General features: G+C 45.0%; 1 protein-coding gene across 6 annotated transcripts in view; it reads left to right on the top strand.

Annotated features, from left to right (window-relative positions):
• The window catches only part of DAPK2 (death associated protein kinase 2), a 139,446-nt gene that overhangs the window by 86,816 nt on the left and 27,880 nt on the right, over positions 1 to 24,750 (top strand). For 5 of the 6 annotated variants that reach the window (XM_031002530.3, XM_063698588.1, XM_063698589.1 and 2 more), the window contains one exon: positions 20,296 to 20,425. In XM_031002530.3, coding sequence (XP_030858390.1) covers positions 20,296 to 20,425 — 130 coding nt within the window. The remainder of the gene's footprint in view (positions 1 to 20,295; positions 20,426 to 24,750) is intronic. The other variant, XM_063698590.1, reaches the window with a different exon arrangement.

Below are 24,750 nucleotides of genomic sequence, written 5' to 3'. Positions count from 1 at the left end.
CATCCCTGGGATGCAAGGCTGGTTCAACATATGCAAATCAATAAACGTAATCCATCATATAAACAGAACCAAAGACGAAAACCACATGATTATCTCAATAGATGCAGAAAAGGCCCTCAACAAAATTCAACAGCCCTTCATGCTAAAAACTCTCAATAAACTAGGTATTGATGGGATGTGTCTCAAAATAATAAGAGCTATTTATGACAAATCCACAGTCAATATCGTAATGAATGGGCAAAAACTGGAAGCATTCCCTTTGAAAACTGGCACAAGACAGGAATGCCCTCTCTCACCACTCCTATTCAACATAGTGTTGGAAGTTCTGGCCAGGGCAATCAGGCAAGAGAAAGAAATAAAGCGTATTCAATTAGGAAAAGAGGAAGTCAAATTGTCCCTGTCTGCAGATGATACGATTGTATATTTAGAAAACCCCATCATCTCAGCCCAAAATCTCCTTAAGCTGATAAGCAACTTCAGCAAAGTCTCAGGATACAAAGTCAATGTGCAAAAATCACAAGCATTCTTGTACACAAATAATAGACAAACAGAGAACCAAATCACAAGTGAACTCCCATTCACAATTGCTTCAAAGAGAATAAAATGCCTAGGAATCCAACTTACAAGGGATGTGAAGGACCTCTTCAAGGAGAACTACAAACCACTGCTCAATGAAATAAAAGAGGACACAAACAAATGGAAGAACATTCCATGCTCATGGGTAGGAAGAATCAATATTGTGAAAATGGCTATAATGCCCAAGGTAATGTATAGATTCAATGCCATCCCCATCAAGCTACCAATGACTTTCTTCACAGAATTGGAAAAAACTACTTTAAAGTTCATATGGAACCAAAAAAGACCCTGCATTGTCAAGACAATCCTAAGCCAAAAGAACAAAGCTGGAGGCATCATGCTACCTGACTTCAAACTATACTACAAGGCTACAGTAACCAAAACAGCATGGTACTGGTACCAAAACAGACATATAGACCAATGGAACAGAATAGAGCCCTCGGAAATAATACCACACATCTACAACCATCTGATCTTTGACAAACCTGACAAAAACAAGAAATGGGGAAAGGATTCCCTATTTAATAAATGGTGCTGGGAAATCTGGCTAGCTATATGTAGAAAGCTGAAACTGGATCCCTTCCTTACACCTTATACAAAAATTAATTCAAGATGGATTAAAGACTTAAATGTTAGACCTAAAACCATAAAAACCCTAGAAGAAAACCTAGGCAATACCATTCAGGCCATACGCATGGGCAAAGACTTCATGACTAAAACACCAAAAGCAATGGCAACAAAAGCCAAAATTGACAAATGGGAGCTAATTAAATTAAAGAGCTTCTGCACAGCAAAAGAAGCTACCATCAGAGTGAACAGGCAACCTGCAGAATGGGAGAAAATTTTTACAATCTACCCATGTGACAAAGGGCTAATATCCAGAATCTACAAAGAACTTAAACAAATTTACAAGAAAAAAAAAACAGCTCCATCAAAAAGTGCGCAAAGGATATGAACAGACACTTCTCAGAAGAAGACATTTATGCAGCCAACAGACATGAAAAAATGCTTATCATCACTGGCCATCAGAGAAATGCAAATCAAAACCACAATGAGATACCATCTCACACCAGTTAGAATGGCAATCATTAAAAAGTCAGGAAACAACAGGTTCTGAAGAGGATGTGGAGAAACAGGAATGCTTTTACACCGTTGGTGGGACTGTAAACTGGTTCAACCATTGTGGAAGACAGTGTGGTGATTCCTCAAGGATCTAGAACTAGAAATACCATTTGACCCAGCCATACCATTACTGGGCATATACCCAAAGGATTATAAATCATGCTGCTATAAAGACACATGCACACATATGTTTATTGCGGCACTATTCACAACAGCAAAGACTTGGAACCAACCCAAATGTCCATCGATGATAGAATGGATTAAGAAAATGTGGCACATATACACTGTGGAATACTATGCAGCCATAAAAAAATGATGAGTTCATGTCCTTTCTAGGGACATGGATGAAGCTAGAAACCATCATTCTGAGCAAACTATCACAAGGACAGAAAACCAAACACTGCATGTTCTCACTCATAGGTGGGAAATGAACAATGAGAACACTTGGACACGGGGTGGGGAACATCACACACCGGGGCCTGTCATGGGGTGGGGGGAGGGGGGAGGGATAGCATTAGGAGATACACCTAATGTAAATGACGAGTTAATGGGTGCAGCACACCAACATGGCACATGTATACATATGTAACAAACCTGCACATTGTGCCCACGTACCCTAGAACTTAATGTATAATAATAATAAAAAAAAACAGACCCAATGATATGTTGCCTACAAGAAATGCATTTCACCTACAAAGGCACACATAGACTAAAAATAAAGGGATGAAAAAAGATTTTCCAGGCCAATGGAAACTAAAAAAGAGCAGGAGTAGCTATATTTACATCAGACAAAATAGATTTCAGGATAAAAACTTTAGAGAGACAAAGCCATTATATAATGATAAAAGGGTCAGTTAAGCAAGAAGATATAACAGTTGTAAATATATATGCATCCAACATTGGAGGACCCTGCTTTCAGCATTGGACAGATCATCCAGACAGAAAATCAACAAAGAAACACAGGACTTAATATGCATTATAGACCAAATAGACCTAATAGATATTTACAGAACGTTTCATCTAATACTTGCAGAATACACATTCTGCTCAGCACATGGATCATTCTCAAGGATGGACCATATGTTAGGCCACAATACAAGTCTTTAAAAAATTTTTGGCCAGGTGCGGTGGCTCACGCCTGTAATCCCAGCACTTTGGGAGGCCGAGGCAGGTGGATCACGAAGTCAGGAGATTGAGACCGTTCTGGCTAACATGGTGAAACCCCATCTCTACTAAAAATACAAAAAAATTAGCCAGGCGTGGTGGTGGGTGCCTGTAGTCCCAGCTACTTGGGAGGCTGAGGCAGGAGAATGGCGCGAACCCAGGAGGCGGAGCTTGCAGTGAGCCGAGATTGCGCCACTGCAGTCCAGCCTGGGCGACGGAGCATGACTCCATCTAAAAAAAAAAAAAAATTTTAAATTGAAATCATATCAAGTATCTTCTCTGACCACAATGGAAAAAAACTGAAAAATAATAACAAGAGGAATTTTGGAAACTATACAAACACATGGGAATTAAATAATATGCTTCTGAATGACCAGTGGGCTATTGAAGAAATTAAGAAGGAAATTGAAAAATTTCTTGAAAAAAAATGATAATGGGAATACAACATACCAAAACCTATGGGATATGTTGAAAGCAGTATTAAGAGGGCTTTTGCAAACCAAACCCAAAATTAGTAGAAGAAAAGAAATAATAAAGATCAGAACAGAGATAAATAAAAGTGAAATGAAGAAAACAGTACGAAAGATCAGTGAAACAAAAAGTTGGTTTTTTGAAAAGGTACAATCAACAAACTTTTAACCAGACCTATTAAGAGGAAAAAAGACCCAAATAAATAAAATCAGAGACGAAAAAGGAGACATTACAACTGATACTGCAGAAACTCAAAGGATCATTAGTGGCTACTGTGAGCAACTATATGATTTCCAATAGGCTGGACAACCTAGAAGAAATGGATACATTTCTAGACAGGTACAACCTACCAGGATTGAACCATGAAGAAATCCAAAACCTGCACACCAATAACAAGAAGATCAAAGCTGTAATATGAAGTTTCCTGGCAAAGAAAAGCCTGGGGCCCTATGGCTTTACTGCTAAATTCTATCAAACATTTAAATAAGAACTAATGCCAGGCCAGGTGCTGTGGCTCATGCCTATAATCCCAGCACTTTGGGAGGCTGAGGTGGGGAGAGCACTTGAGCTCAGGAGTTCAAGACCAACCTGGGCAACATGGAGAAGCCCTGTCTCTACTGAAAATACAAAAATTAGCTGGGTGTGGTAGTGCATGCCTGTAGTCCCAGTTAGTTGGGAGGCTGAGATGGGAGGATCACCTAAGCCCTGGAGGCAGAGGCCACGTGAGCCATGATCACCCCATTTCACTCCAGCCTCGGTGACAGAGTGAGACCCTGTCTCAAACAATGACAACAACAACAACAAAAAACTAATACCAATCCTACTCAAACTATGCTGAAAAATGGAGGGGGGAATACTTCCAAACTCGTTCTAAGAGGCCAGTATTATCCTTATACCAAAACCAGACAAAAACACATCAAAGAAAACTATGGACCATATCCTTGATGAACATTGATGCATTATACCAACAGAGTTAAGGAAAAAAACATAATCATTTCAATTGAAGCTGAAAAAGCATTTGATAGAATTCAACATCCCCACATGATAAATATCTCAACACAATAAAAGCTGTATATAACAGACCCACTGCTAGTATCATACTGAGTGGGTAAAACCTGAAAGCCTTTCCTCTAAAATCTGTAACACAACAAGGATGCCCACTTTCACCACTGTTATTCAACATAGTACTGGAAGTCCTAGCTAGAGCAATCAGACAAGAGAAAGAAAGAAAGGGCGTCCAAATTGGACAGGAAGAGGTAAAATTATCCTTGTTTGCAGATATAATCTCATATTTGGAAAAACCTGAAGACTCCACCAAAAAATTGTTAGAACTGATAAACAAATTCAGTAAAGTTGCAGGATACAAAATCAACATGTAAACATCAGTAGTATTTCTATATGCCAACAGCGAACTATCTGAAAAAGAAATCAAGAAAGTAACCTCACTTACAATAGCTAAAAAGAAACCTAGGATTAACTTAACCAAAGAACAAAATATGTGAAAGATCTCTGTAATGAAAACTATAAAACATTGATGAGAGAAATTGAAGAGGACACACAAAAAAATGGAAAGATATTCTATGTTCATGGATTGGAAGAATTAATATTGTTAAAATGTCCATACTACCTAAAGCAACCTATAGATTCAATGCAATCCCTATAAAAATACCAATGACATTCTTAACCGAAATAGAAAAAACAAAACCTAAAATGTATATGGAACCACAAAAGACACAGAATAGCCAAAACTATCCTGAGAAAAAAGAACAAAAGTGGAGGAATCACATTATCTGACTTCAAATTATATGACAAAGCTATATAGTAACCAAAACAGCATCGTACTGGTATAAAAACAGACACATAGACCAAAGAAACAGAGTAGAGAACTCAGAAACAAATACATACATCTACAGTGAACTCATTTTCGACAAAGGTGCCAACAGCATAACTGGGGAAAGGACAGTCTCTTCAATAAATGGTATTGGGAAAACTACATATCCACATGCAGAAGAATAAAACTAGACCCCTGTTTCTTACCATATAGAAAAATTCAAAATGGATTAAAGACTTAAATCTAAGATTTCAAACTATGAAACTACTAAAAGAAAACATTGGAGAAACTTTCCAAGACATTGGATTAGGCAAAGATTTCTTGAGTAATACCACACAAGCGCAGGTAACCAAGAAACATAGACAAATGGGATCACATCAAGTTAAAAAGCTTCTGCACAGCAAAGAAAACAATCAACAAAGTAGAGACAACCCACAGAATGGGAGAAAATATTTACAAACAACCCATGTGACAAGGGATTAATAACCAGAATATATAAGGAGCTCAAACAAGTCTGTAGGAAAAAAATCTAATAATCTGATTTAAAAATGGGCAAAATCAGCATCACAGGAAAGGTTAAAAAATGGGCAAAAGATCTGAATAGACATTTCTAAAAAGAAGACATACAAATGGCAAACAGGTGTATGAAAAGGTGCTCAACATCACATCATCAGAGAAATGCAAATCAAAACTCCAGTGAGACATCATCTCACCCCAGTTAAAATGGCTTTTATCCAAAAGACAGTCAGTAACATGCTGGTAACAATGCTGAGAAAGGGGAACCCTCGTACACTGTTGGTGGGAATGTAAGTTAATACAACCACTATGGAGAACATTTGGAGGTTCCTCAAAAAGCTAAAAATAGAACTAACATAACGATCCAGCAATCCCACTGCTAGATATATACCCACAAGAAAGGAAATTAGTATATTGGAGAAATATCTGCACTTGTGTGTTTATTGCAGCACTGTTCACAATTGCCAAGAATTGGAAGCCACCAAAGTGTCCCTCAGCAGACAAATGGATAAAGAAAATGTGGTAAATATACACAAATAAGTACTATTCAGCCATAAAAAGAATGAGATCCTGTCATATGCAACAACTTGGATGGAACTGAAGGTCATTATGTTAAGTGAAATAAGCCAGGTACAGAAAGACAAACTTTGTATGTTCTCATTTATGCAAGCTAAAAATTGAAACAGTTGAACTCATGAGAGATTGAGACTAGAAAAATGGTTGCCAGAACTTGGATGGAGCTGGAGACTATTATCCTAAGTGAAGAAACTCAGGAATGGAAACCAAACATTGTATGTTCTCACTCATAAGTGGAAGCTAAGCTATGAGGATGCAAAGGCACAAGAATGATACAATGGACTTTGGGGACTCGGGGGAAGGGTGGGAGGGGGGTGAGGTATAAAAGACTGCAAATTGGGTTCATTGTATACTACTCAGGTGATGGGAACACCAAAATCTCACAAATTACCACTAAAGAACTTATGTAACCAAACACCACCTGTTCCCCCAAAGCCCATGGAAATAAAATTTCTGGTTGCCAGAGCCTCAGAAGGGTAGAGGGGCCAGGCCAGGGGTGGGGGGAAGGGAGACTGGTTAATGGGTACAAATATGTAGTTAGATAAATGAAGATGATCTGGTATTTGATAGCACAATAGAGTATAGCCAACAATAAGTTATTGTACATTTAAAAATTACTAAAAGAGCATAATTGCATTGTTTGTTACACAAAGGGTAAATGCTTGAGATGATGGATACCCTGTTCATCCTGATATGATTATTATGCATTGTATGCCTGTATCAAAATATCTCACATACCCCATAAATATATACACCTACTATGTACCCCAAAAATTAAAAAAAAAAATAAAAACCAGATCATGGCATGCTCTTGCCCGAAAATCTGTGATGAGTCCTTGTTAGCCATAGGATGAATGAACCCACTCTTAGCATGACATTCTCGGGCCTTTCTTGTACTGCCTTAGCCCTATTTCTGGCCTCATCCACTGTTCCTCTCTCCAAAACCTAGCCCCGGGCAACAAGATACAGCTACATACCCTGGCCTCTCTTCTCCTCTGTGCTATTCTCATCCCAGATGCTGCTGCTCTTCCTTTTTTCTGCTCATGGATTTCCTGCTAATCACTCAAGGCCCGACAGAACTGCCATTTCCTCCGGAACACTTTCACCATCCTTGCCACCTCTGAAAAGCATAACTAAGAACTAATCTGCCTTTCTGCTTCTGTTGTTCTTTGTACAAACTTTTTTTTCTTTTCTTGAGATGGAATCTCGCTCTGTCTCCCAGGCTGGAGTGCAGTGGCAGGATCTCGGTTCACTGCAACCTCTGCCTCCCAGGTTCAAACAATTCTCCTCCCTCAGCCTCCTGAGTAGCTGGGATTACAGGCATCTGTCACCACGCCCGGCTAATGTTTGCATTTTTAGTAGAGATGGGTTTTCACCATGTTGGCCAGGCTGGTCTCGAACTCCTGACCTCAAGTGATCCGCCCGCCTCAGCCTCCCAAAGTACTGAGATTACAGGCATGAGCCAGCACGCCTGGCCCTGTGTACAAACTTCTGCTGAGCATTGATCACAATGAGTCACTTTCTGCTACCTAGTGCCCAACACATGCTGAGTTCCTCAGTGTCGAACAAATGAGTGAATGGGTGAATGAATGAGTGAATGCGTTAGTGAAAACCAGGCACACACACAGATGGCCAAGGCCCTTTCATGTCTTACCTGGAAAATACAGAAGAGATTGCAGGTGGATTTCAATTTACTGATATGAAAATATGTTGAAGGTCTACTGTATGCCAGGGGGTAGAGTGACAAACATCAATGTGCTATGGTACCAGCCTTCCAGGAGCCCATCATCTACTAGGAGCTGGCCATAGTGAGACTCGGTGGGGATGCCATCGGAAATAAAAGGTAACCAATTATCACAAACAAACGCTCGCTGCCAAGGAGTGCGCTCTCTGTCTCTGCAGAGTGGAAATCATCCTGGTGTGTGTTGTACATCCACCACAGAAAGCCCGCTGATGTGGGTAGGTGGAGGTGATGTGCATAGACGATGTCACCTATCTTGACATAGATGGAAGGGACACTGGGGCTGACTGCCCTTCGGTACCTGGTAGCACTAACAGGGCTCAGTATCACCCAGGAACCGCACCCCCTTGCATGATTCCAACACAGAGGCCTTGTAGAGGGCATTTTTATGTGGTTTTGTGTTTGTTTTGGATTTGGTAGCTTCCCCTCTGAGTAATGGTATGTCCTTCCTCCACCCCCAATCTGCACCCAAGCCTGATCCAACTTGAGAACTCAGAAATGGAAGGTGAAGTTTTCAGGTCTGATGGTATTTTATGCCAAAATAACAAGTCATGAGAATTGATGAAAATTCTATGCAGGCCAGGAATCCAGAACCCCGGGGAGGGGGGAATTGCTTTATATAAACGGTGTTAAGAGGCATGAATCCTTGAGTAAGATATTCCAAAAAATCCAAATTCCTCTATGCCCTGAGTCATTCTGCGAGCTGTCCTTTAATAATGTGTGATGAAGTCTGCTGGCCAAGCTGTCATGAGAATGTTAATACTTCAAATGTGTGTGGAACTTTCTAGAATATGACGTGTTTACATGTCTGTTTTCTCATTTGATCCTCACTGAAGTACAGGATCTTGTCACTTTTTTACATATAGGCAATGGAGATTCAGAGAGGTTTAGTAACTTGCCCAAGATTACACAGTATTAAGTGACAGGGCTGAGACTTGAACTTAGCCAGTGAGGAAACACTAAACAAAGCTGGAGGTCACCAACTTTTATTTTACCAGATTCTAACATTACAGATTTCTTACTTCCTTAGGTTATGCCTTTTACACACAGTTAATCCAAAAAAAAAAAACCAAAAAAAATAAAACAGTGTTTTTTTCTTTCTAATAGTTGTTTTTTTCTTTCTAATAGTTGTTTTCTCTTTCTGGCTGGGCACTGTGGCTCATGGCTGTAATTCCAGCACTTTGGGAGGCTAAGGCAGGCGGATTGCTTGAGCCCAGGAGTTTGAGACCAGCCTGGGTAACAGAGTGAGTCTCTACAAAAAAAAAATGTTTTTTAATTAGCCAGATGTGGTGGTACATGCCTGTAGGCCCAGCTATTCAAGAGGCTGAGATGGGAGGATCACTTGAGCCCAGGAAGTTGAGGCTGCAATGAGCTGTGATCGCACCACCACACTCCAGCTTGGTTGATAGAGTGAGACTATGTCTCAAAAAAAAATTGTTTTCTCTTTCTAATAAGTTATCCCTCATACTTAAAAATTTAATTTGTATTTTATTAATTGCTATAGAATGTGCATACATTTGAAAGTAGAACTTATGCCTGGAGCTATTTCCATACTAAAACCTGAAGGCATGGAGTGGAGGTAAGACTTGGTAGAAATCGAACTGGCAAGATCTGTTAGGATGAGACTGTAAAGGTTCAGGGCCAGACCAAAGAGTTTCTATCAGCAGTCACAGCATGGAAGTCTTTTTCCCTCAAAACTTTTTATTGGGAAAAAAATTTCAGAACATTTGAAGAAATTGGGAGAATACAATAGACATCATTAAAAACTCTCCTTACATTCAACATTCAGCCATATTTGCTTTACCATATTAACATTCCCATTTTGCAATTGAGGGACGCAAGGCTCAAAAAGATGAGTGACTTGCCAAGATCACAGAGCTAGGATGGGTAGAAGTGGAATCGAACTCCTATCTACCTAAGGATGGGGCCCTCTGTAGCATTGGTTTTCTAAACACTGGACCCCAACTGATTTTGACTTCCTTGCAGGCTTGCTTTGAAGTCATGCATCTTGGAGCCAACTCCTGGTGAGTTGGATTTAGTTGGTTTGGGAATTCCGATAGGCAATTAGCACAGATGGGGGGCCCCTAAAGCACAGCTAGGTGCTCAGAATGCCTGAATCCAGGCCCAGGCTCCTCACTGGTTAGATGGGAGCAACATCCATCCCAGCCTCACCCGTAGGCTTTGAGGGTCTGATAAAGGGAAGGGAAGGGAGAGCCCAAGGCAAATGCTGGTGGTGTGTGGCACAGACCATAAAGCCAGTGTGCTGCTTAGCCCAGGACTGAAAGCCGGTGGTCCTGGAATGGCCTTGAAAGTGAATTTTTATTTCTCTCCCTCTATCCCATGAGAGTATAGAGACAGAGCAGGTAGCGGTTTTCTTTCCTGCTTTACCCAGTAGGGCAACAGGAGGTCAGAGCCACACAGTGGCCTACCCCAGAGGAGGAAGCAGTCATGGGTGAGTAGCCAGAGGCTGTGGTTTAACAAATCCAAGTGCAACTGAGTTCAGGCCCTTTCCTAAGCCACAACTGTGGGTTTTCTGGGAAAAACATGGAGCTGCACAGCAAACTGATGAGGCACCAGAGCTAGGTTGGAAATGGCAAACCAGCAGGCAAGGGTGATCTCAGAAGGCACGCCCGCATCAGCTAGAGGAGGGGAGGCCATGTGGGAGAGTGGAAAGCACACAGGATTTGGGGTCAGCCTGTGCTTGAATCTCAGCTCCATTACCTATTAGCTGAGGCAGTGTGGGCAAACGATCTCTTGTGCCTTGGTTTCTTCATCTGTAAAACGGGTCAGTTTTACAGGGGTCAGAAGCAAGACAGCACTTGCTTCACAGGGTGAGGACAAAATGAGACACGTGACTTCTTTGTAAACTGTGACAAAATGAGACACATGTGACTCCTTTGTAAACTGTGAAGTGCTACAAGTTTTGTTCTACACGGACCTCTATGTTGGGTGTGTGGAGGAACGCAGGAGGAGTGTGAGAAGCAGGCCCTGCCTTCAGCCAGTGTGCAGTCTAGCAGTGATATGGTTTGGATCTGTGTCCCCACCCAAATCTCGTGTTGAATTGTGATCCTCAGTGTTGGAGATGGGGCCTGTTGGGAGGTGACTGGATCTTGGGGGCGGATTTTCCCCTTAGTGCCTTGGTGCTGTTCTCATGATAGTGAGTTCTCACAAGATCAGGTTGTTTAAAAGTGTGAGGCACCTCCCCTCTCTCTCCTTCTTGCTCCTTCTCTGGCCAGGTAAGATGTGCCTGCTTTCCCTTCACCTTCTGCCATGAGTGTAAGCTTCTTGAGGCCTCTCCAGAAGCAAAAGCTGCTATGCTTCCTGTACAGCCTATGGAACCATGAACCAGTTAAATCTTTTTTTTTTTTTTTTTTTGAGATGGAGTCTCACTCCATCATGCAGGCTGGAGTGCAGTGGTGTGATCTCCGCTCACTGCAACCTCTGCCTCCCAGGTTCAAGCGATTCTCCTACCTCAGCCTCTGAAGTAGCTGGGATTACAGGTGTGTGCCATCACACCCAGCTAATTTTTTTGCGTTTTTTCTTAGAGATGGGGTTTCGCTATGTTGGCCAGGGTGGTCTTGAACTCCCGACCTCAGGTGCTTTGCCCACCTCGGCCTCCCAAAGTACTGGGATTATAGGCGTGAGCCACTGCGCCCATCAGGTATTTCATTACAGCAATTCGAGAATGGACTAATACAAGTGGGGAAGGCAAGACTCGCTCACAGAGCTCTTGGTGGTGGTTGGTGCTATGGATCAAGCTTGTTGCATGAATGGAGATGGGAGAAGGAAGAAGAGCTGGGCTGCATATCCAAATGATGCTTCTGGAGGAAAGAAGGTTTGGGCAGGGCCTGGAAATGTGGTTAGGAGTTCAATAGGCAGATGATAAAGATTCTCATTCTGGGAGGGAGAGACATCATCAAGGAAATAGTCACAGAGATTATGATAACACCTATAGGCCACTTTATATGCCTTGTTTGATCCTCCTAGTAACCCTCTTGAGATAGGTTTTATGATTGTTATTCCTAATTTATAGATGAGAAACCTATGCTGAGAGAGGTTCAATAACTTGCCCAGTGTCAGGCTGCTGATAAATGGCAGAGCTGGGATCTGAACCCAGATTCCAAGGCGTGCATGCTTAGCCATTATCTATATTCTCCAAAAGCAGGATGTGTGAGAGATGCATATGTGACTGCATTGGCCCATTTCTTTATTTGTCCAGTAAACAATAACTGGGCCCTGCTATAATGCCAGCCACCCTTGGGTGCTGGGGATGGAAATGAAAGGCAAGGCCCTTGTCCTTCCTCATGGGGCTTTAGTATAGTGGGGACAGGACATGTAAGGAAGGAATTGTAGTGCAGCTGATTCTCTGCCAGAGGTGCGTGCAAGCTGGGGACAACTAGCTGTGTGTTGGAGGGGAGGGAGATCATAGAAGAAGTTCCAGTGTGTGTGGGAACTGGGTGGGGAAGGGGAGCAGGAGCTTGTCAGGAAGGCTGTTCCAGCAGAGTGAACTGCAGGGTGGGATGGGGTGATGAAGAGGTAGCAGAGAGGTAGCAGAGGGAAAGCGGGCAGGGAGTAGGAGGTGGGGCAGCAGGGCCTTGAATGCCACACAGAGGCACATATTGGGCATGGGCCACACTGAAGGCTTGTGGGGAGGGGCTGGCTGTGGTCCCATCGGCAGTGTGTGAGGACAGGGAGCTGAGCACCTTCAAAACCTGTCCACAGAGGCCTAGCATGGAGCGGCCTTCCTTTCTCAGGTTGCCCAGCACTGCCTGAATAATCTGGGGCTGTGCTTGACATGGCCAGTGAAGATTGGTAGGCAGCTTCCTTGTCCCCACAGCACAGCCCTGGCTGGGCCTCTGCTTTGCTTAGCAGAGCAGCCTCACCCAGCAGCAGGCAGGCCACACGGGCATCTGGAGAGGGCACTGGGCTGGAGGTCCTTGCTCAGTGACCTTGGTAGTTTCTTGATGTCTCTGGGCTGCTCTGACATGAAGGGACTAAATGATCTCTGAGGTCCCTTGCAGCCCCAACATTGTGAGCTCCCAGGGATGACTGTTCATGCTGCATCCCAGAAAAGAATGAGCAAACATAGCCGCTGTTGTCTGAAATCTCACTGGGTGCTGCTCCTTACATAAACCATCTCTCTCAATCACAGAACAACCCCGTGGCTCAGTAGGTTTTGCCCCCATTTTATAGATGGGAAACTGAGCCTCTAAGAGCTCCAGTGTCTGTCCAGTTTTCATACTGTGAACAGCAGAGCTGGGATTTGAACCCAGACTTACCTTTATCTTTTGTACTTCACGACATAACCCCCCAAGGGTGTCTTCATCCTGCTCAGACTTCAGGACACGCTGTGCTGGGCCCACAGGCCATGGGTGCCCCACCGGACAACCACCTTCTGGTCGGCACCACAGCAGGCACCTCTGGCCAGATCCCCCAGGACACAAAGGAGCACGTTGGCCTCTCCCATGGGTGCCTCCCTGGCGGGATGAGCTGGGTGGGTTTGTTTTGACAAGGGTATTTCTGCCTCCTGGTGGCAGGCAGGCCCTGGGCTGGGCAGTGGCGGCACCTGTGGGAATGTGACCCCTCCCTCCAGCCGTGCTTTGGAGGTGATGTCAGGTATGTGGGTGAAGTATTTGGTTGAAGTAAATAAAGCTGGAGGAGAATGACAGGAGTGGGGAGTATGGATAGGATCGGACTGCCCCAGAGGGCACTCTGGCTTGGACCCAGCAGTGTGTGGTTGCAGCAGCCTGTTCTTCCTTCCTGACCTGGGGCCAGGAGACCTGCGCCTTTACACGTCCTGCCTTAGAGCCCAAAGCAGTAGGAATTTTCACAGCCAGCTTGGGAGGTTGTGCCATCTCGAAACTGCAGAGCCTAGAGCTCGAAGGGGCTTTGGATGCCATCCACTGCCTGACTTACAGTTGGGGGGCTGAGGCCCAGAGAAAGGACGTGGCCTGCTTAAGCTCACATGGCCTTGGGTGGTGGAGCTGGACCTGCAGTTTTCCAATCTGCAGGCCTGGGCTCTTTTGCACCACCCTGCTCTATTTGGGGAGGGAGGAAGCAGAGAAGCTTAGACCAGATTCCTGGGGAACTGCCACTCTGCTGACCCTTAGCTTCCTTTTGGACCCTCCCTTAGTCCCGTTCCTTCCTGCTCCCTCCGCATCACAGCCCTATAGGAGGAATGCACTCTGGAGCCCCTAGTGGTGGTGCGGGGCCTGGCAGAAAAGGAGGAGCCTCTGGCCCTGGATTCTTTCAATTCATTTCCTCAAATATTAATGGAACATGCAGGATGCAAGACGCCACAGGGGATACCAGGAATCCTAAAACCAATTTGAATTTTCTCAGGGAAAAGGCTGCCACCCAGGAAAGTGGCATCACCTGTGAGAGACAGCCTACAGCTTAGGACTGCCAGCAGGCCAGCGTCATCAACACAGAGGGGTTGGAGCACAGGGTTGGAAGCTCAGGGAGAAGTAAGGGAGTTAGCTGGGTGGTCAGGGTGGCTCATGTCTGTAATCCCAACTACTCAGGAGGCTGAGCGGGGAGGATCACTTGAGTTCAGGAGTTTAAATCCAGTCTGGGCAACATCTCATCTCTTTTTTTAAAAAAAGATTCTCTCTAAGTAAGGGAGTAAGGGGAGGCAGGGTTGAGGGGGAAGAGGCTCTGAAAATGAAGAGGAGTAGGACAGGCATTCCAAGCCAGAGCAAAGGATGGAGTTGAGATGTCGTTGTGGAGTGGTAGTGCCCACCCTGCGGGGATATAGAGCAGGTACAGGCAAGGGATGGGTGGTGAGGCTGGAAAGAGAGCATGGGGCAGTCAGTGCCTTGACTACCTCAAATATCAGGTGAGGCATTTGGACTTTCTCCGGTGGCCAGTGGGACCACTGAAGATATTTAACCAGATTCAGTGATGTGTTGGGGAGAAAGGGATTGGACTGCCAGGGAAGTCCCCACCCCACTGCTCCCCACTGATTGTGACATTACAAGCTGTTGCACCTTGGCAAATCATTTAGCCCTGTGTGAGCCCCGTTTTCTTATCTGTGAAATGGAGTTTATAACAGTACTTATCACTCAGCGTGGCTGCAAGTATCACATAGAACACTAGCATCAAATTTGGCTTAGTAAACATGCTGTAAATGTTAGTCCCTACCCTCTGTCCTGGCTGTCATCAGGCTAATAGTGGAGCTTGGGACAGCAAGAAGGAAGCCTGTCTGAAAGCAGGTAGAGCTTCAGGTTTAGGGGCCCAAATCCCCTGGCCAGCCTATAGGTACCTTGGTGGCCTAGGAAGGAAGCAGAAACATGGCTGGATAGCAGGGAGCCATGGCCTCTGTTTACTCCCAATCAGGGCAGGTCTGAGTCTATGGGTATGTCTGGTCCAAATGGCCCAATAAGTGAGTGGTGAAGGTAGGGACGAGAACCTGGGTCCTGACCACCCAACAGAGCATTCCTACTGCCCCACGGCCACCTTCCAGCCTGAAACCCCCAGGCTTCATCCCTTTATCCAGACCCAGCTTGGGTGTTCGCCCTGCCAGGACCTCCGTTTTCTCATCTGACTTGAGGACCTCCTGCTCAGGAGCTCCTGAGGCCAGGGATGGGTTCTGGGGCTACTCACTTGCATGGAAGCATCACCAGAAGAAAAGGCACCCTGGGGTAGGATGCAGGTGCCAGAGGAGGAAAACAGCTGTGTCTGAGCCAGGCACGAGGTTGCCCCAGGTTGCCAGGCCAGAGTGGCATTGCTGCTTGTCTCTGGGATAGATTTTTTTTTTTTTTTTTTGAGACAGAGTCCCTCTCTGTCACCCAGACTGGAGTACAGTGGTACGATCTCAGCTCACTGCAGCCTCTGCTTCCCGAGTTCAAGCAATTCTCCTGCCTCAGCCTCCTGAGTAGTGGCGACTACAGGCGTGTGCCACCACGCCCAGCTAATTTTTGTATTTTTTTTAGTAGAGTCAGGGTTTCACCATGTTGACCAGGCTGGTCTTGAACTCCTGACCTCAAGTGATCCACCTACTTCAGCCTCCCAAAGTGCTGGGAATACAGGCATGAGCCACTGTGCCCGGCCTCCTGGGCTAGATTAATAAGACCCCTGAGAAGCAAGGAAGGGGAATCATTTAGTCTAGCGGTTAGGAGCACAAACTTTGGGGCCTGAGAGATAAAGGTTAAAATTCCTAATGAAGGATAATACAAACTAATGTTATAGTCTCGGTTTCTTTTCTTTTTTCTTTTTGACAGGGTCTCACTCTGTTGCCAAGTCTGGAGTATAGTGGCACAATCATAACTTATTGCAGCCTCAACCTCCTGGGCTCAGGTGATCCTCCCACCTCAGCCTCCTGAGTAGCTGGGACTACAAGTGTGTGCCACCATGCTGGGCTAATTTTTAAAAATTTTTTTTGTAGAGACAGGGTTTCTCCAAGTTGCCCTGGCTGGTCTTGAACTTCTGGGCTTAAGCAATCCTCCTGCCTCTGCCACCCAAAGTTCTGGGGTTACAGGCATGAGCCACCACACCTGGCTAGTCTTGGTTTCTTCTTTTTTTTTTTTTGCAAAAGGAATGATAACACCCACCATGTGAGGTAGTTGAGAGTTCAATGAAGTGTAAAGTATGTCGCATGTTTGCTTAGCACTGGGTCCTGTATATTTCAGGGGCTTAATCAGTGGCACCTGTCTTCACTTGGGGCACATATATTGAGCAGCTGCTGGATATCAGGCTCTATCCCAACCTCTGGGGAGATGACAGGAACAAAACCCTTGGGCAACCCAGTAGAGGGAGACCAGCAGACAAGCTCATCAGAGTAAGAAGCACTGTGTTCGGGTATTACAGGGTACTTTGGGAACTGGGGAGGGTGGTAGGCAGGGAGAGAGCAGAGAAGGCCTTCTGGAGGAGGTACTACCTTTGCTGAAATGTGAATAGGAACTAGCCAGGTTTGGGGTTGGGGTAGTGCAGGGAGAGTGTTCCAGGCAGGAGAGAAGTCACCTGCTTTGTGTTAGGTGCTTGGGGTGGGGCTGAGGACAGATGAGACTCGGGCGGGGGAAACATGGCCCTGCCCTGAGGTTCTTTTTTTTGTTTGTTTTTTTATTTTTGTTTTTTTTTGTTGTTGTTTTTTTGAGATGGAGTCTCACTTTGTCGCCCAGGCTGGAGTGTAGCAGTGTGTTCTCGGCTCACTGCAGCCTCCACCTCCCGGGTTCAAGTGATTCTCCCATCTCAGCCCCCTGAGTAGCTAGGATTACAGGTGCATGCCACCACGCCCAGCTAATTTTTATATTTGTAGTAGAGATGGGGTTTCACCATGTTGGCCAGGCTGGTCTCGAACTCCTGACCTCAGGTGATACCCCCTGCCTTGGCCTCCCAAAGTGCTAGGATTACATGTGTGAGCCACTGTGCCCGGCCTGCCCTGAGGTTCTTATAGACCAGTGAAGAAACCATCTCTCCTGGACTGTGTGCCACAGAGGTGAGCCTGTGTGAGGAAGGAGACTCCCATCTTATTTCAGCCTCAATTCTTCCCCTCCACCACCTCATCCCTGCTGCTCCATAGTCCTGGGGATCACCAGGTCTGGTGTTTCCACCTCTGCCCACTGTGGCTCCCACCCCCATTCAGCGTGTGGTGTGAGATGGTGTCCTGGGCTCTCAGCTATGGTGGTCGGGAGGGCTGGGCCATGGCCCTTCAGCCCCAGGGAGATGTCTCATGGTCTTTTCCCTGGAGGAGAGGAGAAGTTCCTAAGAGGGTGAAACTGCCTGCCTGGGAGGTAGTTGGCAGTTGGGAGGTTGCAGCTGACTGCATGGGGTGCCAGGACACTTGGGTCCGTGGGCAGCCCCCAGTGGGCTGGTCAGGGGTGCTGGAGTGGGGCCACTTTCCTGGATCCTCTCCAGGTCATAAGCTGACTTCACCCACCCTCATGCTCCTTTCTGTACAGCCTTAGGGAAATTTGCGGTGCCTTGGGGAAAGACTTGGACACATTTTCAAAACAGTGTTGAGAGTAATCTCCAGAGGGGAAGAAGAATAAAAAAGCAAAAAAATGCAAAAGGAAATGTGTTATTTTTTTTTTTAAAAAAAGGAAAAAAAGCCGGGGAAGGCCTCAGCCAGCTCCCTTGAGTGGAATTTTCCAGCTGGAAGGTCACAGAGACCATAGGCAGCCAGGGGGACCTGGGAGAAGGCATCTGTCCAGATTTACTATCAGTGCAGCTAACAGCTAGGGTCACCCTCAGCATGCCAGCTGCTGTGCTCTGCATTGCAGGGGCAAAGATGCAAAGATCTGAGTCCTCCTTCCGGCTGAGGACAGCTCTGGTAGGGGAGCTATGATAAAAACAGCAAAGGACCACTGGACAAGAGAAAGCATGCCAAATGTCATCACAGAAAGGTTCAAATAAGCCTGGTGGGGCCTGGAGGGGGGTGGGGCTCACTCCTGGGGGTGGTGGAGGGTGCTCAGGGTTGCTGAGGAAAGTCTGCAAGAACATAGTGGGTTGAGTTAGACTTTGAAGCCCAGCTAGGATTTCAATGGACAGAGACTGAACAGAAGGCTTTCCAGGCAGAGCAGATGGTGTGAACAAAGGTGCAAGCTGTGGAAACCCTTCAGTGCTTTAAGAAACAGGGATGTTTGATTTTCTGAAATATTTATTTATTTAATAGCTTTATGGAGATATAATTCACATACTATATAATTTATTCACTTAATGTGTACCGTTTACAAAGTTATATAACCAACACCACCATAGTTTATAGAAAATAGAAAAGAAAGCTTGTACTCCCCATGTCTCCATTCCCCCAATCCTAGGGGACTACTAATCTACTTTCTGTCTCTGTGGATTTGCCTATGCTGGGTATTTTGTATCAATGGAATATTTTTTGTCTTTTGTGACTGGTTCTTTCCCTTAGCATAAATGTTTTCAAGGTTCCTTGCTGCTGTAGCAGGTATCAGTACTTCATTCCTTTTTATATTTCATTTTATTTATTTATTTATTTATTGAGACGGAGACTCACTCTGTTGCCCAGGCTGGAGTGCAGTGGCACGATCTTGGTTCACTGCAACCTCCACTTCCTGGGTTCAAGTGATTCTCCTGCCTCAGCCTCCCGAGCAGCTGGGACTACAGGCGTGCGCCACCACACCCACCTAACTTTTGTATTTTTAGTAGAGACAGGGGTTTTGCCATGTTGGCCAGGCTGGTCTCAAACTCCTGACCTCAAGTAATCCACCCGCCTCGACCTCCCAAAGTGCTGGGATTACAGGCATGAGCCACCGCGCCCAGCAGTACTTCATTCCTTTTTATTTTTTTCTTTGGCTTCATTCCTTTTTATGGCCAAATCGAATTCACTTGTGGATACAAGATGTGCTATGGGTGTTCACATCTTGTTTATCCATTCATTCACTGTTTCTCCTTCAGGGCTATTGGGAATATGCTGCTGTGAACATTTGTATACATATTTTGTGTGGATGTGTGTTTTCAGGACATTTCCTTTAGAGTGGAGTGAAGGAAAGTTGTGTGGAGTGGGAGAAAGTGGGTGAGGCAGAGGGGACCCTAGTCTGAGTGGTTGGGTGGGAGTGAGAAGGGAGAGCTCAGGATTCCATTGCAGCCTCACTGGGAGTCTGGGGTGTGCGAGGGCCAGGCCCACGGGTGTGTGAGGGGCTGTCCCCTACCCTGCACCCACCTGCATTGTTGTGTCAGACCTGGCAGCTGCTTGCTGGGCTGGAAATAGCCTGAGCAGCTGGTATTTTCCCTGGAAATCGGGTGCATTTTTCCTGTGTCCTGCTGAGGACCAAAATTAGTTAAACGCAGAGAGAAATGTGGGCTACATGGTTAGTCTAGAGGAGGGGAATGTTGTCAACAGGAAGTTGGCTGGCCAGGGGAAAGAGGCGGTCAGGAAGACCAAGGTCAGTAAGCCGAGTATAAACAGAGGCTAAGCTGGGATGTCCCCGTTCCTTTCACACTCACACAGCAGTGCTGGGTTTGTTTACAGGAAATGCTGCAAGTATCTCATTGACCCCATTTGACAGATAGGAAAACAGAGGCACTGCATTAAAGGGATCTGCCACTCAGAGACAGAATGGAGATGAAGGCTGGAGTCTTCAGTTCTGCTGTGAGCAGAAGGTTTGGTAAAACCCAGGCCTTGCCCTCAATGCTTTGCCTGTCTTTGGGTTCACAGAGAAGACTGAGGACCAAAAACAAGGAAGAGTTTATGCTGTTTCAGTCTCCTAAAAAGAACACCAAGTCCCACCCCAAACCCCAAAGCCAAAACACGAACCAACCAGCCTTTAATTACCGTCTTTTTTTTTCTTTTCTTCCTTCCTTTTTTTTTTTCCTACTTTTTGTTGTCCAGCCAGAAAACATTATGTTGTTAGACAAGAATATTCCCATTCCACACATCAAGCTGATTGACTTTGGTCTGGCTCACGAAATAGAAGATGGAGTTGAATTTAAGAATATTTTTGGGACGCCGGAATTTGTTGGTGAGTTGTAGGCCTGTTTCTCTCTCAGCTAAGAATCTGGCATCAAAGGTAGGGATCCTGGGAAGAAACCTGTGTCTGGGGCTATGGCCTCTGAGCAAAGAGATGATGCATTGGGACATCTCTAGAAACCTAATGGGTGGGGAAGGAAATGTCTTATTGGGCCTGGGGGTGAGGGCCCAGGTGTAGGCTTTGAGTGCTCAGTGAGGCAAGGGCTGAGTGGGGCCCAGTGTCTCTCAGTGGGGCTACAGCCTGTAAGGTTAAACCCTTGCAGCGCTGGCCCCACCTCGTGCTCTTAGATGAGTTTATTCTTGCGAAGATTTAAAATTACCTCGCCCTCTTGAATTCCCATAAACTCAACCTTCTCTGAACTAGCTTTTGATTTCCTGAAAAGGAAAAAGGAAATCATCTGCCAAATACCACATCCACCCACTCGCCTCTCCTCTATGCCTGGCTTTATTCATGCATGGGGGTGCCCAGTTCCAGTGGGGCCCTGGCTGCTTTCTCTTGCCTCTGTTTCTGTCACCCTTGGCCCAGGCCCCTGCCCATTCTGTACCCCAGAAGCCTCCTTATAGGGCTTGGGCCGGAGATTGGGGTCATGAAGAAATAGCCTGTAGAGGGGGAAGGAATGAGCGCTGAGAACCACCATCTGTTTATCTGCTTTGGGAGTTGGAGTGGTCTTGGAGATAGGGAGGGCATGATGTCCTCAAAATCTGGGTGCTAAAACTTCTGACCACAGTCAAATAAAAAAGAAAGAATGTGTCAGACCAACCACCTGGTGGATTTTCAGGCTCTGCAGCCACCGTAGAATGCTGCTCAGAGACCCCACAGATCCCAGGGCAGGAAGCCCTTGCTGTGTGCCAGGCACTATGTCTCATGCTCTACAAACATTGTCTTAATTATCCCCAAATGGCTTCATGAAGCAGAGTTAATTATTTTCTCCAACAGGTGCCTTGTTCAAGGCAACCCAACCAGTAGGCAGTGGAGCTGAGATTCAAATACAGATACAGCCAACAGCAAAGCCTGTGCTCTTCCCATTATGCCAGGTTGTCTCTCTAAGAAAACCCTGCCCTCAAAGAGCTTACAATTTAGTTGTAGAAACAAGGCATCAAACCATCAAAAAAGAGTGCCAGAAGGATCTTTTTAGATTTTCTGGTCCAGTTTAACAAATGTGGAGATGGCAGGCTGGGGGATTTTAGTTAAGGTAAACTCAGGTTATTTGTCACCTACTGTATGACAGATATTAGGTGATGTATGGGGAACACAGTGATGTTAAGGAGCCATACTCAGAATGACACACCCAAGGTCACAAGTTGGTGGCAGAGCCAACTTAAACCTGGGGCACAGACATCTAGACTTGAGCTTTGTCTGAAAGAGCAGTTGCTACCCACCATTCACATATGCGGTAAAAATGCATGTCTATTAAGTTTATTATAATTGTTAAATAACAATAAACAACTAGAAACTGAGAGCAATAAGGAAGAGGTGTCACAAGACAGGATGTGATTAAGTGTAAAGCAAGTAAAATAGATGTTCTGAAAAGACTGTTCATATGAGATACCCACTCTGGCAAAGTCAATGGGATCAGTCATGGCCTTGAGTGAGTGAGAGGAAAAGGGCTGGTGTTGGAGTGGGAGAGGTCTCTGAAGAGGGGTGGGGAGGGAGCCAGAGGAGAGGAGGAACACCTCCCAGGTTCACTGATACCCTAGCAGGGAAGTAAGGCCAGAGTCAGGCATTTATCAGGGACAAGTCACTGTCCACTCCAAATGGAGCCGAGAGTTCACACTAGACTGTTAGTGTGAGTGGGTTATTGATGGACGAGGCTATACAATGGAGAGTTTTGCCCAGTGGTATGCTGATAAATATCCAATAACCAGGTCTCAAAAAAAAATTCCCTAATTTATAGCATTGGCCAATTTCAAGGTACTGGCATGTTGTCACTCAATACAGAGTTGGAAAGACATATACCTCATTGGCTTTTGTGAGCCAGTATGGTTTTGTTTGCACTGGTTTTGTTTTACCTTAAAATATATAAGATGACTTCTCCAACCCCTTGGCTAAATTGTGATGACTTTCTTTCCCAAGACCCCTGAGAAACAGGTTATAACCATTTTCCCCTGCTCCCACCATTCCTTTGATATTCTAACCTGAGACCCAGGGTTAAAAAATTAGTGTCAGCTTTTAGTACTAGGGTGGATTAGGTGTTCTGAAAAGCCCTCCTCCTACAAAATTGGATTTTTTTTTTTTTTTTTTTTTTGAGACAGGGTCTCACTCTGTCACCCAGGCTGGAGTGCAGTGATGCAATCATACCTCACTGCAGATTCAATGTCCTGGGCTCGAGTAATCCTCCCATCTCAGCCTCCTGAGTAGCTTGGTCTACAGGCATGCACCATTATGCCTGGCAATTTTTTAAAAATTTTTTTGAGGTGGGGTCTCACTGTATTGCCCAGGCTGATCTCAAACTCCCGGATTCAAGTGATCCTCCCACCTCAGCCTCCCAAAGTGCTGGGTGACAGGCGTGAACCACCATGCCCGGCTTACAAAACTGGATTCTTGAGAAAAATTTTCTTTTTCATGAAATTCTGGTCTCACAGGAAATAAGAGAAATCTTTATTTTTATTTATTTATTGAGACAGAGTCTCACTCTGTCACCCATGGAGTGCAGTGGCGTGATCTCAGCTCACTGCAACCTCCGCCTCCTGGGTTCAAGTGATTCTTGTGCCTCAGCCTCCCTAGTAGCTGGGATTACAGGCACCCCCCACCACGCCTGGCTAATTTTTGTATTTTTAGTAGAGACAGGGTTTCACCATGTTGGCCAGGCAGGTCTCTAACTCCTGACCTCAAGTGATCCCCCTGCCTTGGCCTCCCAAAGTGCTGGGATTACCGACATGAGCCAGCGAGCCACCGCTCCTGGCCAGAGAAATCTTTAAACATAGTAACTGCTTCAGCACCACCTGTCTCACCCCCAAAAGCTGATGAGTTGAACCTAGAGCTAGAGCAGTGAGCAGCAAGAAAATTCAACAGAAGGAACTCCACTAGAGGCAAGTGCACTTGTCACCACTTCAGTTAGAGACTAGCAAAATTTAGATGTTCAAGGACATAAGATACTGAAATTATCAGATGTTGACTGTAACATCTGATGGATGGAATATATACACTAGTGGAATATAAATATTAAAGTACATTTTATATACATAGAAATAAAAGGTAGACTCACAAGAATGAGCAAGCAACAAGAGGTGTCAAAAATGACCAGATGAATTTTAAAAAGAACTGGATAATAGAACTTTAAATAATTTAATTGTTGAAATGTAAAACTCTGTGAATGGGTTAAACAGCAGATTGTATACAGCTAAGGAGAGAGTTGAAGAATTGAAAGAGGTGAAACAAATTAGCTAGAGCACCATAGAGTGACAAAGACATAGAAATATCAAAGAGAGGATAAGCAAAAGAGGATAAAAAGAAAACTTACCATAGATCTCTTTGGAATTCTAAAAGGAGGAAATAGATACAAAAAAAAAAAAAAAAAAGGAGAAGCACTATTTGAAGAGAATGGCTGAGAATTTTCAGAACTGCATCCATGCATCCACAGACACAGAAAGGACAATATATACCAGGCAGAAAAAAACAAAAATCTTACCTAGACACATTATAGTGAAACTGAAGGGTACCAAGACAAAGCAGTCAGGGAAGACAAATACCTACAAAAGAACAATAATTAGATCTACAGCATATTTCTCAAAACAACAATGGAAGCCAGTATCCAGTGGAATATTATCTTCAAAGAGCTGAGGAAAAATAAAAAGTAAACCCATAATTGTGTGCCCAGAAAAAATATATCTCAAGAATGAGGCCGGGCATGGTGGCTCATGCCTGTAATCCCAGGACTTTGGGAGGCCGAGGTGGGTGGATCACTTGAGGTCAGGAGCTCGAGACCAGCCTGACCAACATGGTGAAACCCTGTCTCTACTAAAAATACAAAAATTAGCCAGACATGGTGGCGCACGCTTGTAATCCCAGCAACTTGGGAGGCTAAGGCGGGAGGATCACTTCAACCCAGGAGGCAGAGGTTGTCGTGAACTGAGATCTCACCATTGCACTCTAGCCTAGACGACAGAGTGAGACCGTGTATCAGGAAAAAAAAAAAAAAAAGAAGGCAAAGATTTAAGAAAAACAAAAAAGAACAATTAAAAAAAACCCCCAAAACATTGATATAGAGTTTACCACCAATACACCATCATTAGCAGAACTTCTAAAAGATGTACTTCTGAATTAAAGAAATGAACTCTGAAGGGAGGCCTCAAAGCAAGAAGTAATAGAAGCAAAGA

The sequence above is a fragment of the Gorilla gorilla genome, chromosome 16 (genome assembly GCF_029281585.2).
Source record: "Gorilla gorilla gorilla isolate KB3781 chromosome 16, NHGRI_mGorGor1-v2.1_pri, whole genome shotgun sequence".
NCBI classification, from domain to species: Eukaryota; Metazoa; Chordata; class Mammalia; order Primates; family Hominidae; genus Gorilla; species Gorilla gorilla.
Note: the sequence above shows the minus strand (reverse complement) of the source record. Positions and strands in the feature narration are given on the sequence as shown.